The sequence below is a fragment of the Colletotrichum fructicola genome (genome assembly GCF_000319635.2).
Source record: "Colletotrichum fructicola Nara gc5 chromosome Unknown KSG_Nara_v1_contig04, whole genome shotgun sequence".
NCBI classification, from domain to species: domain Eukaryota; kingdom Fungi; phylum Ascomycota; class Sordariomycetes; order Glomerellales; family Glomerellaceae; genus Colletotrichum; species Colletotrichum fructicola.
This window is the reverse complement of record NW_027094054.1, coordinates 914,476-928,089: the sequence shown is the minus strand read 5'-3', so window position 1 is coordinate 928,089 and position 13,614 is coordinate 914,476. Positions and strand designations below refer to the sequence as shown.

Here is a 13,614-nt window from a genome sequence, read left to right as displayed (position 1 = left end):
AGGGATCCAAGATGTGCGTTTTGGGCATCTCAGATTGCGACTCCAAAGATAACGAGACGCGGTGAGACGTGATTATGGTAGGTGGTGGCCAACAGCCTTAACCAAGAGGTGTGGTTGCTGTCGCACAAGCAGATCGTTAGTAACTGCAAAATCTCTCACCGTGGTGTCGAAACGCTCGGGAAGCGCTTGTATGTAGAATGCAGACCATCGAATCGCCGGCCCTAGGCTTCATTTGGTTTGCTGTTGGGTGAGATCGTTCCAGTCCTTGTCGACAGACCATGCCAAGAATATCACGGCAAAATTTGACCGTAAGGGCCAAGGAGACATAGAGAAAACCCAGACCAGCATGCACGCTAGGGAGACATGAATGACTGCATACAATGTCATACAGCAGAGTCTGGCCTATGCCGCGAGAGCGAGGGGCAATTGACCTCGCGTATGTTTCCCCAGAATGCAAGCTGTGAGTAATGGTTTGACAGATGTTCTGATAGGAGACAGACGGTGATGTGGATTCACGGGCTTGGTGCCATGCAAAATGGCTTCAGCTGGAGGAGGTCTTGGTGAAGCGATTCTCCACCAGGTGGCTGCCATGGTACTTTGAAATATCGATGGGCTTTCTGCACGGGTTTCGAAAAGGGCCAAAGAGGTATGCGTCGTATGATACCCATGTCGTTCTCCGTGAGGCTGGACGACGAAGTCCCCGATGAGACGACCAACGATGCGCGACGACACTGGCAGCCATGGCAAGTGGTGGTGACAGCGAAAGAGGGGCTGGTGCTGGGCCGGAGAGTGGATGGTGGCGTGTGTGGGCTTCGGGGCATCAAGCGAGGCCATGGAGCTCAATGACTGGCCGTCAGCCCTTGCGAGTCCAACCTATCACAGGCCGGCCGGCCATGCCTTGCATGCGCCAATGTGTGCCGAAAGAGCTCCGTACCGGCCGTGGGCGTAGAAGTGGATGTTTGGATGTAAGTACTTTATGTGCGTGAGTGGGAACGGGGAGCATGGCTGGTGGAGTTCCGTTTGACTGGATGATCTGAGAGATAGATGCATCGCGCGCAAGCCGTCGGGCGAGGCGGAGGAGCGATTGCTGAAGGCCATGGGCTGCCGGAGCGAGCGGTGACTGCATACGCTCCGTGCGGCAGCCATGTATCCCCAAGGAGGGGAAAACCACCAGCGAGGACGTTCTTGTAGAGACGCGGAGGCGGGGGAAGGGAAATGCCCCGCCATAGAGTAGCAGTGGGAGCCCCTAATAGGACCGTTGTTGCCTTCTATTGCCATTGACGAGTCTTGGTCAAGGTCGAGTACTGGCAGCGAGATAACCAGCGACTACTTGGTGGACATTCCGGTCAGGGCGGCGGTGGTGAGGGTGGCCGTCAAGTGGTCCGGCACCGATGCTCGGACGAAGCACATCAGCCAAAGAGATAGGTTCTCGGTGGACTACGTCCAGTGCTGGAGCGGCGACTGGTCTCGGCCGTAGAATATCCGCAGCAAGCCGCTGCGGGAGGTCAGACTCGCAGCTTCTTGATGACTCCCGATATAAATTAAACACCACCAGGGCGTAGACTGCCATGTGGTGGCACACTGGCTTCCTCCCCTTGCAAGTTGCGGTTGAGGGTGTCAATTCATGTACCGCCTGTGGCAATTGGTGTTGGGCGTTGGGACGTGAGAGAGACAACTTGGAGGCATCTCGGCTGGGTTCGGATTTGCCAGAAGCAGGATATCGTGGCCCTGTGGAATGGGTGAAGGCGTGCGGCGATTGAATGGAGGAGCATCTTGCTGCGAGCCGTGACACAAAGCAGAGTGCCACGCCGAATGGAATGTGGTGATGCGACCAACGGCTCCCTAATGCGTGGAGTCGTCGTCGTCGTCGTCGTCCTGCAAAGCTGAACACAGCTGGGCCCTAGTCCCTGGCCGTCAGATCCCTCCCTGGAGCATGGAGGTGTTTGGGTGGGTCGCCGGCAGGGCTACCGGTCGGAGCTGGGCGGTGTTTGACTTTGAAGGCATTCCCTGTCCGGAACAAGGCCCCCTGAGTTTGTGCGGCCTTCGTACTTTGTAGGGTTCTCAACGAACTTCAGAGGTGTGTGCCACGGTGCCGGTGAGGATGGAGCCCGAAGGATGGGACGGGGACGGACGAGGGCGGCATCTCCGCGCGCCAATTGTCCGCGCCGCAGTTCGGTCGTCGGGGCTGGCGATGTGAGGTTGCAGCAGCAGGAAAACGCTGGAGTTGGCTTCGCGCCTTTTTTCCTTCTTTTTCGATGGGGATGGGCAGTTTTGCTTCACTTCACATCCTTTCCATGGAAGCCTCGCTTCTTCTTTTTTTCTGGTGGGGAGGAAAGAAAGACTGGCCCAGGCCGATTGGGCGGGTCCTGCCAGGCTGGGAGCCCCTCCTCCTTCCTCCTTCCTCCTGCGCTCCTTGCCTCCTTGCCTCCTTCTCCTTTGCGATGTTTGCATGTACGTACTCCGTACTTTCCTGCGCAGTTTTTGGTTCTTTGCCTTTGGTTGGCGCGATGCCTTCCTTCCCGTCACTGAACTTGTCCCTTTGGGTAAGTGCCCCCCTCCACACCTTCCGCTGGCGACTGCCAATTATGTGACCCTATCACTCTTATCCATTGCATCCCTTTCAGTGCAAATTTTCGACTGAACACTTTACTGAATATTAAGGTCTGGTGGTTTGATGGCTGCTGCGGTGCGAATGAAGGCGAGGTCGAATCCACTTCATCCCATCACAGCCTGGCACCGGTCCCGCTCTCCAAGGACAAGGACAAAATAAAAATAAATTGAGAAAAACTTCCACACGGAGCTCCAGAACATTGCGCGACACCAATCAGTGACCAACAACAGTCGCCCAGCGTCTGGATAGCCAATCAGGATCCTTGCCGACATCCAAAAAGAAATCCGAACGAAGAAGCTCGGGCCACTCCAATGCCTTCTGGGTGCTGCCCCGGGGCCCCATGGCGAAGCTCGCGTTATCTCTCGTTTTCGCGCCAGGCCTTTGCTTTCCCTCGTCTTATCTCCCTCGCTTGAGCCGCCCAACGCTCCAAGCGGACCCTCTGTTACCCCAATCGAAACACTTTTTTCTTCCTTTAGCGTCCCGGGGGTTGGCTCGTAGTGCTGGTAAGCTGGGCCATGGCGAGGCAGAGAAATTCCCACCAAAAAGGCCCTCCCTGCGCTGCTCATCGCCGATGCAATGTGAAGCAAAAGCGGTGACAGCTTGCCTAGTCTGCCCCGTGTCGGTTGACTCGACTAAGTGAAAATTCACAACAAAAAAGATGAGAGAAGTGGCCATCGCCAATGCAACCATTGACTCGGCGAGGCCAGCGAGGTGACTGCGACAATGCGTGAACCCGACTCGCCAACCCACCCAGACATTCTTCCAGTCGCTGGGAATGAGACATTTTTGCAGAATAAAAATTCTTCACGCCGGTACCGCCATGCTGGTGGCAGTCGTAGTTTGTTGCTGTTAATGCCGCTGCCAACCCAGAGAGTGAGACTTGCGGCCCTGACTGCGACACACTGCACCCAGAGAAGGGTCGACGTCGATTCTCGACCGCGGTCTGGACGTCTCCGCTGCATCTCTGCTGTACTGGCATCCGTCAATGCCGATGCTGACAATGCTGCGGTTACGCTGGTTGGTGCTGGCGCTGATGCCGGCATCGGTCGGTCCTCTTTGGTCTTCCATTCCTCACTATTGTCAACCATCGACAGCACTGACTTTGGACTTGGCCTTGGTCTGGCTGCAGTGATGACTGACACCTATCCCCGTGACACGGCGGCTGGCGGCGTCCTCGTCTTAGCACTGCTGCACCGCACTCGCACTTGGACTTGCACACGTCCGCTTGGTGAGAGGTTGTGTATACCGCTCGCCCCTTTTGCGTCTGCTGTCTACACCTTCTGGCCAGCTCTGGAATTCCGCCACCCCAACCACGCCGAACGTCCATCGACGAAGCTTTTCGCAGCGTGTTTGATGTTTGTCATGGGTGCGGCGGCGCTGTCGATAAGTCCCCAAAGTAAACTGCGGAGAGACCTTGCAGTGACAACAGCAGAGCCCACAGTGGAATGCAGAAGAAGGAGAAAAAGCGGAATGCTGGGTGGAGATGGAGTGCAGCTCTGTGAGTTTGTCGCCTGAAGTCGGCCTTTTTCCACAATCCCCATCTTCGTCTCGTGTGCTTGCGCAGCTCCGCTGGGGTTCGCTTCATGTCGCTTCCAAACCTGGCAGGTCCCGGCAGCCTCCAGAGTCTGGGGTGATATTTTGCCCAGTTATTGGTGAATGAGGTGTTGTACGGGCGCCCGGGCGATCAGATCATCGCAGCAGGGCCGGGGCCTCCAAGGTGCAGATGCTGCGTGTCAACGCCAATGCAATTGAGTTGGCCAACCTTTTTTTAATTGCCCTCATTCTTAATTCCGTTGTCGTCGCCGTCGTCGAAGCAAATAAGGTTCAAGCTGAGCAGGGCCCATCGACAACGTCAAACGGCGACCCGAGTCATCACCCGTGGCGCCCAGGTTCGTGATACCAGCGCAGCGGCTGTTTATATGGATATCGACCAGGTTGACGGGCTAAAAACGAGAAAAGAAGAAGAAACTAAAAGCCCTGTGAGACGCGACCGAGACGCGCCGACGACCGTTGGCTCGAGATGTGCCATGCCCACCACCTTCCTTGACTGATGCTTTTTCGAGGTGCAAATGATAGGGACAAGAGATAAGGCTATGGGGAGACGGAGGGGGGTGAGCTGAAGTGGACGGTTGGCGATAAGTGATGGAGCTGGAGATAATGACAAGGACAATCAACGACAGTGATAATGCGATGGAGACGGGAAGTCGGGTGCGTATCAAGCGGGACGGTCAAATGCCCGTTAGTAAGCTCCCGCCCGTCCCTTCCCACCTGCTTGGTGACGGAGTAGGTAGGGAAGGTAGTGCCTTCTGCCACCCCCACCTGGAAACTCACGATGATTGCGCGAGGAAGGCACGTTCCATAGTAAGCCGAGCGGTGGTCAGCCCTCAACGAATGGCAGCACAGGCAGGTGGATGAAGATGGTAGGTGCACCTGCCCAACCGTCTCTGGACCAACACCAACAATGACATCATCCTGCCTGCCGTCTCAGCGGTTCAGGAAGTTTGCGCCTCACCAGACAGCTTCCCCATCCGATTGTCAATTTCCAACTCGATGAGGAAGCAACGCTGCACAGAGGAGGATTCTTGGGCTGAGAGTTGTTTCGGCTCGTACAAGAGCTCTCGTCTTGTGTCTTGAACGCATTGCGGGCTTGGTGTCGCCGCCGTACAGTACGGACACGGCGAACACTCCGGCCAGGGCAGTAGACAGGGCAGGCGAGGCAGGCAGGGCTCAAAACACCTCCATGCCCCATGCCCGCCCGTGCCGTTCCTGCCTGTGCCTGCGTCAACTGCCTGCTGCTTGCCCGCTGCTTGCTGCTAGACTGGGGGGGGGGGGGGGGGGGGGGTTGCGGCCGAAAAGGGAGCAGTGCCGGACTGGCACGCACAGTACACGCAGACAGCCAGCAACTTGGAAGCGACGAGAGACACGCAACGCCACAATTTCCGTCCCCAGCTCGATGACGATGGAAACAGCATCTTCTCACACTTCACCCTGCCAACTTGGGTTCTGCTCCGGCTAGAGGGACGCAGCCGAGATCGAGCAAGCCAGACGCCAACTGTAAAATGAGAATAACGTCAAACGGTTCGGGGTCCTGGGGGTAGTTGATTCAGGATGACGATCCGGGGGCAAGCCAACGCCAGGAGCCAATATCTGCCGGTGACCGCAGACGCGTTCCTCTGCCATATGCCGGGTGGCTTTCCTCTGGCTGCGGGCATAAGGTAGTTCACGACTGGCATCGTAGAGGCCTCACTACCATGCTTCTGCCTTACCCCGGATCGCCTGGCATCGCATCTGGCCGGCACAAGAAGAGTCGAGGCACGCATCAGGCCTCAGACGCAGTCAGCAGTCGTCTCCCCCTTCGTCCCGTCCCGTTCCTCGACTCTGTCGATGTTGTAACGAGACCTGATACTGGTTCAGACCGGAGTCGGGACGAATGCTATGATAGTGATGTGTTGATATTGCAACTGCATAGCTTACCATGATAGTCAGCGCTGCTGCTGGCAACTCGCAACTCTCAACGTTGCATCGCCATGGTTGCGTGTAAGTCGGCGTGCCTCAGGTATTTACAGAGTCAGGCGAAGAAGCCTACGGAGTTGTACTGACTACTACTACTACATGCATACCCTTTATTACTCGCGGCTAGAGCTACAGAGTACAGCTACAGACATCGAGGCTTAGGTGAGGAGGAGGAGAAGGAGTGCAGCGCAGCGGATTGCGAATGCCAGTGCCTGCAGCGTTGTACGAATTCGCTCTCTCGCCCTCTCATTCGGGCTGGTGGTGCTCATTGATGAGGGAATGATGGGACCATTATTTTAAATCAGCACCAACGCTAAGCCGGCTCAACCCCCTGTCCCTGCTCCTGCCCGTCTTCTCACCTTCGAGCCACTCGGTACGTATCATCGGTCGCCCCTGCTAGCGCCTCTTAGCCGCCCCACCCCTTTTGCGAAGGTGGAGTCTGGCTGTACCGTCCCATCAAAGATCTTTTACTGTCCGTCGCAACCCCCGGTCGCTGTTTCCTGTACTGTGCACCGTGAGCGTGTGGCCGGTGTGTGGTTGGTGGTGGTGTTTGGTTTGGCTTGAGGTTGCCCGGGCTGCTTGTAGCCTCCGACTGGACCTGATCCTGACCGAGAAGCGACGGCGGGAGCTCTCTCAGCACAGAACATCACTGCACCGCAGGGAAGGGAAACCAAGAAGCAAGGCAGGGACGCAGAAACCAGCAAGCGGCAGCATGGCACAACACAACACGCTCTGCCTGCTTACCTGCTACAACAAGATGAACTCGTCCTTGGTTTCTGTGCATAGCTCTAGGCTGACCTCGCCATTGGATGTTTCAACGTTCTGGCCAGCTTTCTTTCCACCTCTCTGCTCTCGGCATCGTGGCATGGGGGTACGCGGTTTAGCCAGGCCCGGTCATCGCTGATCTAGGTTGACTCTACCAGAAACCTCAACGTCCTCCGCACCCAGGACGTTGCTTTTCGATCTGGGAGGGGGGGCACCACTGGCAATGGGGCAGGGGGGCAGCACGCAACGGCAGCGGGAGCTTCGCAGCCGGGAACATCATCGCAGACTAACACCAGCAAGGCTATCGCCAGAGCCGGACAATGGCTGCAACAGCTGCAACAGATATGTGTCTGTCTGTCTCTCCCTGCCCCGACTGCCGTACCCGTCGGTCGGTCGGCGTCTTGCTCTCTCAACACCAAGGATACCGGGCTTGTTGGATTGTTACATGCCTCGATATCTGTGCCCGCACCCAGAGAAACGGCGCAGAAGCTGTGAGACCGGCCTTCGGGCCCTGATTGTAAAGCATTGGAGGGATTCAGGTGTGACTGCATCCAGCCGCCGGTGGTCTCTACTCGCTCTCTCTTTCTCTCGCCTTTTTTCCCGCGTTTTGCACCACCATCACGCCAACGGCATTCCCCTCTTGGTTGCGAGCATCATCTCCACCGGCGTCGATACCTGGCCTGGCAGACGCATGCTCGTGGTTGAGCATCTGGCTGTCTCTGTATCTGTCTTGCCAGTGCGTGTGCAAGTGAAGGGGCCGGGGTGTACCTTTCACCTTTACCGGAGAAGACCTTCACCAACAACCTAACCTACACCAAGGTGCAAGACCAACAACACCACCAACACCACCACCACCATGCCTCCTCTCACCTCCACTTCCTCTTGCAGCAGAGAGACGCGGCGGTAACGAAGCTATCAAAGCTACCAGCAACGCCAGCGGCAGCTGCAGTGGTAGCATTCAATGGCGATTCCGTGCCAGTGGCAGCCCCCGGCTTGCCGTCTCCGTGCCACTATCCCACGCTGAGGTGCTGAGGTGCAGCGGCGTGGTGCGTTGCCTCGCCTGCCCCACCCCTCCCTCCTTCTGTATTTTCTTTTTTTTTTTTTTTTTTTTTTTTTTGGTGGCTCCTCCTCACCTTCCCCAGCAAAAAAAGCGCAGAGCCAGAGCAGCAGCGAGCGACACTGTGGTGGTCGTGGTGGAGGTAGTGTGGTGGTGCATGCGGTACGTACTCTTTTCGCCTCGACTCTTCTTCTCCCCAGTGTCCACGCCCTGCCACACGCACCCCCTACGTCCACGCCATCAGCCCCCGGCCCTTCCTGGCGACCTTGCACACATCCATCTTCGTCGTTTTTGCCTCTACCTTTCTTTTCTCACACCCCCCTCCAAGTCCTCGCTCTCGTCGACTGCTGCCGCCATCCTCGCCCACACTCGCCCCATCCTTGTCCTTCGCCGTCTTTCGCACTTGCAGGGGTGCTCCTGACCATCAGGTACGTGCTACTGCGACTCCCGCCGCCTGGGAACAGCCCCCCAGTCAAGGCCTGGGGGGCTTGGGGCCTGGAGAAAGCGAGCGAGACAGACACACACACACTCTCTCAGCGAAAGAGAGAGAGAGAGACGAGGTACCTGCTGGGGGGGCCGCACGCTAGTGTGAGAAACTGCCTGATAGCTTTTTTTTCCCTGCTGCGTGCGGTCGCGGTGCTCGGGACTGCTGCCATTCAAAACCACTCCGTCCCCTCCGGAGCCGCCCACCAGCTTCGCCTTCTCTCTAACCTTTGTGTGCTCCAGACACCAAAGTCGATACCTCGTCGTCCAACACCTCCACCACCCAATCCTCTCCTGACGACTCGAGAAGAACACGCAGGAACGAACAAGAAAGAAGAAACGAAAGATCGAAAGACAACACGGCATTGTAGGATTGACCCTCAACAGCAATACGCCCCAACATTGCTGGTCTCCTCTGCCTTCCCCGTTTCGCCCCACGAAAAATCCAGAGAAACCCACGAAGGACCTCTACCCACCCGATCCGCAGTCGTCTCGCCCTCCATCGGCCCCTTCTACGAGACACCTCGACCGCCTCCCACGCTCGTCATTGCATTCCTCGTGCGTTGACGGCTTCCTCCACGGGACCCTCCTCCCCAGCTACCGACATTCCTCGTCGCCAAACAAGAGTTTTGTGCATCTGTTGCTGGAATATTGCCAGTGCAAAAACTCTTGCTCGCCCACGTCCCTTCCCTCGACTTCCTCTCCATCCATGTAAGTGGTCAACCACGACGCAGAAAAACACCAAAAAAAGCAAAAAAAGAACACAAGAAACACCCATCGTCATCACTGCCCTGATTTCCTTTGCACCTCCACCTCTAATTGTTTCCTATCTCTGCACCTTTTTTTCGTAGTCTTACTTCGAAGCACCTACTGCCTCAGCGCCTTCTTTTTTCCTCGTCCTTGTCTCTTTTCCCTATTCTCAACCACCCACTCCAACTCGACCGGAGCCAATGCACTCGCTCCGATTTCCTTACTCGACTTGATACTCTCATACTTCATGGCCGCGACCGGGCTGACGAGAACCTTCCAATCCTACAGATCCTAATCCTAAAGCCGCACCTCGTCCTCGGCCGCTCCCTCCTCTGTCCTAATCGCATGAATTGATACCAGTTTGCATTTTTCGACCTCATCCCCCGAGCCGCCACAGCCCTACGTGCCGGGTGCACGACATCAACAACCTATATCTCTTCCCCCATCACATAACCGGCATCCATAATGCCTTATACACCACCCTCCCACCGCTCGCCAGCAAGCTCAGCACCGTCCTCGCCCGACGTGAGCCGCCGTTCGTCATTCCAGTCCAGCCCGAGACCATCACTACCAAGGTCAGCATCGTACCTCACAAAACACAGGAGGACACCATCCGCCGCGACGGGTGCACCGAATGGCACCCCCAACCAGCCCACTCCTCCGGGCACGTCGGACGATCTTAAGGGTATGGCAACCAGCAGCAGCGTGAGACAATCACCGCCGCCACTGACGGATGAGCGAGGTATGCCTAAGGGAGCTATCATCTCCCCGCCGGACTCTGGCAGCGAAGAGGAGGATGGTGCACAGCGCGGGAGACAGATCGAAAACTTGAAGGAGCTTAAGGATGCCATTAGCCAGATTCCGGTCCACCGCGAGGCATCGCCCAGCCCGAAGCCTGAGCAGCAATCACAACAACAACCGACACTAGCACTCGTCACCAACGAGGGCATCACACACAGCTTTAGCACCGGTGCTCTGGACGCCCTCGCCAAGACTGTCGGCCGCCGGGTGGGCCACTCCAGATCGAGCACTGAGCCCAAGATTGTCATGAAGTCTGCCGATGCATCCCTGACCGGTTCTGAGGAGGAGTCCGATGAGGAAGCACCCAGAAAGCCACAGATGGTGCGGAAGAAGTCAGGCGAGCTTGTTCGCCCCGCACTTAGGCCGCCTTCCCGCCGCAGACCCTCCAGCATGCCTGGCACTCCGACGTTCTCCAAGGCGGTCCACTTCGACTCCCACCTCGAACATGTCCGCCACTTCCTCCAGGTCGACAGACCGCTTGCTGTCAGCGCCGGTTCTTCGCCTGTTGACGCCTACGACAGTGACACCGAGTACCCCTTCCCCGGCGATGAACAGCGCCCTGCCTCCCGATCCCCGCCATTCGAGTGGGAGATCGTGGCGGCGAATCACCCTGCCGACACTCCTATCAGAAAATCACTGCCTGTCCGCCTCGAGAGGGTGTGGCTGTCCAGCGACCAGAAGAGCTTGCTGGGTTCCGTCTGCGTGGCCAACCTGGCATTCCAGAAGTCTGTCACTTGCAGATTCACCCTCGACTACTGGAAGACTACCTCGGAAGTCGGCGCCGAGTACTCCCACGAGATCCGCCCTCAAGAGAGCGGTGTCTCTCACGATCGCTTCCAGTTCTCCATCAAGTTGTCCGACCTGGCTAACCTCGAGAGCAAGACACTGTTTTTCTGCATTCGGTACAACGTGAACGGCCAAGAGTTTTGGGACAGCAACAACGGCACCAACTTCCAGGTTGACTTCCGCAAGAAGTACCTGCCCCAGAACGGCAAGCGTGGACTCCAGGGCGCCGCCAGCCGACCTGCGCTTCCCCGCAGCAACCGTCGTGCGAGCCCCTCGTCCAATCCTCGCCCCAAGTCTATGCCCGTCGGCTTCGATGACTTTGGCGAGCAGGGCAAGATCCACTTTGACCAGCCCATCCACGAGTACCTTGGCGAGTCAGGCCCCAATGCTGGCCTTCGCCTCAAGAGCAACAAGTCCACTGGCAGCCTGGCTAGCGATAACCTCTCGACCCGTCTGTCAGCGCCTAGCGGACAAGCTTTTGCCAACCGCTACGACTTTGGTGCCTCTCTCTCTGCTGCGGTCCAGGCTGCAAAGGACAATATTGGCAAGGATCGCAATGCCGATGGTCTCTATATGAAGAGCCATCGCAAGATCCAGGTCCCCGCCCAGCAACCCCAACAGCACAGGCCAACCCCGAACCCGACCGCCACCTCCACCGCCCCTGCTGTCAAGCCCGTCCTGCCGACCGCTTCTGGCCACGACTCCCCCAACGCCATGATCGCTTCGTCCTCGTACGAGGAATTGGTCAACAAATACTGCTTTGTACGTACTCTTGGTCAACAATCACAGATGCACGACCCTTTCATCGACTCTCATCATCATTCTCATCAACGCTCGCCCAATCTCAGCCCGAAAAGCATGTACTGACTTTGGCTCTCAACAGTTCGGCTCCAAGCAGTCCAGCCCTCAGATCACTGACGGCACCCTTAAGAGCGGGAAGTTTGACGGAGCTGACGATGGTTTCGTTACCCGAGGATCCAACAGCACCAGCTCGAGCTCGAATGGCAGCCCCAGCATGGCCCACCACGCTCAGCATGCCGGCCCCGCCCAGCACCACGCATTCCACCTTCGGGATCCCAACCCTTATTTTCAGCAACTGGGACCCTATGGCTCATCTCCGGCCGCCTCCCCACTCAGCCAACCCCATACAGAACGAACTGCGAACCAGCGTCCGAGTCAGGCTTCCGCCCCAGCGACCATGAGGTCGGCCTCTCCGGTTGCCTCAGTGGGTGGCTTTCCTTTCGCCGGTACGTCGCCGAATGATTATCCGTACGCCCAGCAGCTGCAGGAGCGCTTTCCGTTCAACACCGAGACTCATGCTGCGACAGCAATTAGGGGTTAATAGCAGTCTTGCTCGCACTCTCACACCACCGTCGCACTTCCACGACGGACTTGTCATTTGACGTTTCTCGAATGTTTTTCGATTCAATTTTTTGAGCTCATCTTTCGGTCATCGGCGTTCAGGGCATTTCAACTCTTCCGGCCGCGCACGGCCACGGCATCGCGGGGCGTTCAAAGAGTTATCGCAGTCCTCGGCTCTCACACCGATTTGACTACAATCCAAGCATACGAATAGGGATTTCGGAGTCGAACGGAAAAACAGCCTTGCATTTCAGTCTTTCGTTGCCCATACCTGATGAGCTCAACGCAGCGTCGAGGGAAACGACTATTCTTTCCGGATGGTACATAGGAACGGACGGCATACAAGGAGTTCCTTTAATGCATAATCGCTCGCGCCTTCATTCTCGACCTCCATCAGCGACTGATTTATCGACATTGATTTTTTGTGTTTTTATTTTCCTTGCTGAGATTGCGTTCTTGTTCGCGGCCGAACCAAGAGACCTCCAGCAAACGACGGAGTGGGTCTAGAAGGATATGGGATATGTGTTTTGGTCATGGGATGGAAAGGCCCCGGCGTGGGACAGGGAAAGTCCTCGTTGGGCAAGCGCGTGATGCAGCGCCGCCTCCAACGTTCCGGGGCTAGCCTCTGCCGTCCGCTTCAATCGGTTGCGCTGGTCTTGACCCTGCTGCAGCGATGGGTGTGTCGGACAGTCGCTTGGGGACAATGGTTTTGGGATTCACAAAAGTTCAGCAACTGAGTCTTGAGATTGAAGCATCGACTCGTTCGCGTGTTACGAACACGGCACTGGTTCATACACTGGGCGTTGGGAAGAGTGGACGCGGTTACAATTAAACAGCGTCTGGCCTGATTTGGCTTGATTAGTTAGGGTAGCATGGGAAGACAAAAAGAACTGCCATTGCTCGATACCATCAATTCTCACACTTGCAACGTGATTCTCACAATTTCTCAACTGGGCATCAACCAAGAGTGACAGGTCAGATAAAATACGAAGTCCGTTGAAGAATCCCCTCTTTCCCCCCACAGATTCCGTAGACAGACAAACACGTCAGCCTTACCGACCCACCTATCCCCGCTTCACACCCACAAACGAAGTGAACCCCAACAACACCATCAACTGGACGAAATCGTGATGGCCCGGCCAGGTCGAGAACATGCTCAACTGAGACAGTAGAGTCGCATCGTGATCTTGATTCTTGGAGTGTATCGTTCGAGGGTAGGTAGTCTAGAGAAGAGACTAAGGCTAGGTTGGCTGGTTTTTGACGTGGGTGGGGCTGATTGGTTAGATTGGAGTGCCACAAGGCCGGACTTGTTTGCTAGGTTGGGGGGGAGGTGAGATAAGGTAGGCTGGGTTTGCCAACGCGTTCGCCATTTGGAAGCGCTTGGATGAGACAGATGAGTTGGTTCGTTCATAGGAGGGTGTCTGGGGTTTGAGATTTTGGTAATGTGGAAAATGGGGGGGATGGATTGCCGGGGTAGCTCGGGACA

The 13,614-nt window shown here is 56.7% G+C and overlaps 2 protein-coding genes across 2 annotated transcripts; both read left to right on the top strand.

The window, feature by feature from the left end:
- Positions 1-8,103: 8,103 nt before the first annotated feature.
- CGGC5_v007046 (uncharacterized protein) lies at positions 8,104-9,533 on the top strand (the record flags this gene model as incomplete). Its single annotated transcript, XM_066151790.1, has 4 exons — positions 8,104-8,108; positions 8,801-8,987; positions 9,027-9,140; positions 9,468-9,533. 4 exons carry the CDS (start codon positions 8,104-8,106, stop codon positions 9,531-9,533), a joined length of 372 nt encoding a protein of 123 aa, XP_066008733.1.
- A 111-nt stretch (positions 9,534-9,644) lies between these two features.
- Positions 9,645-12,108, top strand: PPP1R3C (Protein phosphatase 1 regulatory subunit 3C; the record flags this gene model as incomplete). Its single annotated transcript, XM_032034801.1, has 4 exons — positions 9,645-9,864; positions 9,922-11,528; positions 11,650-12,013; positions 12,095-12,108. The coding sequence occupies 4 exons, from the start codon at positions 9,645-9,647 to the stop codon at positions 12,106-12,108; spliced, it is 2,205 nt and encodes a 734-aa protein (XP_031892861.1).
- Positions 12,109-13,614: the final 1,506 nt, after the last annotated feature.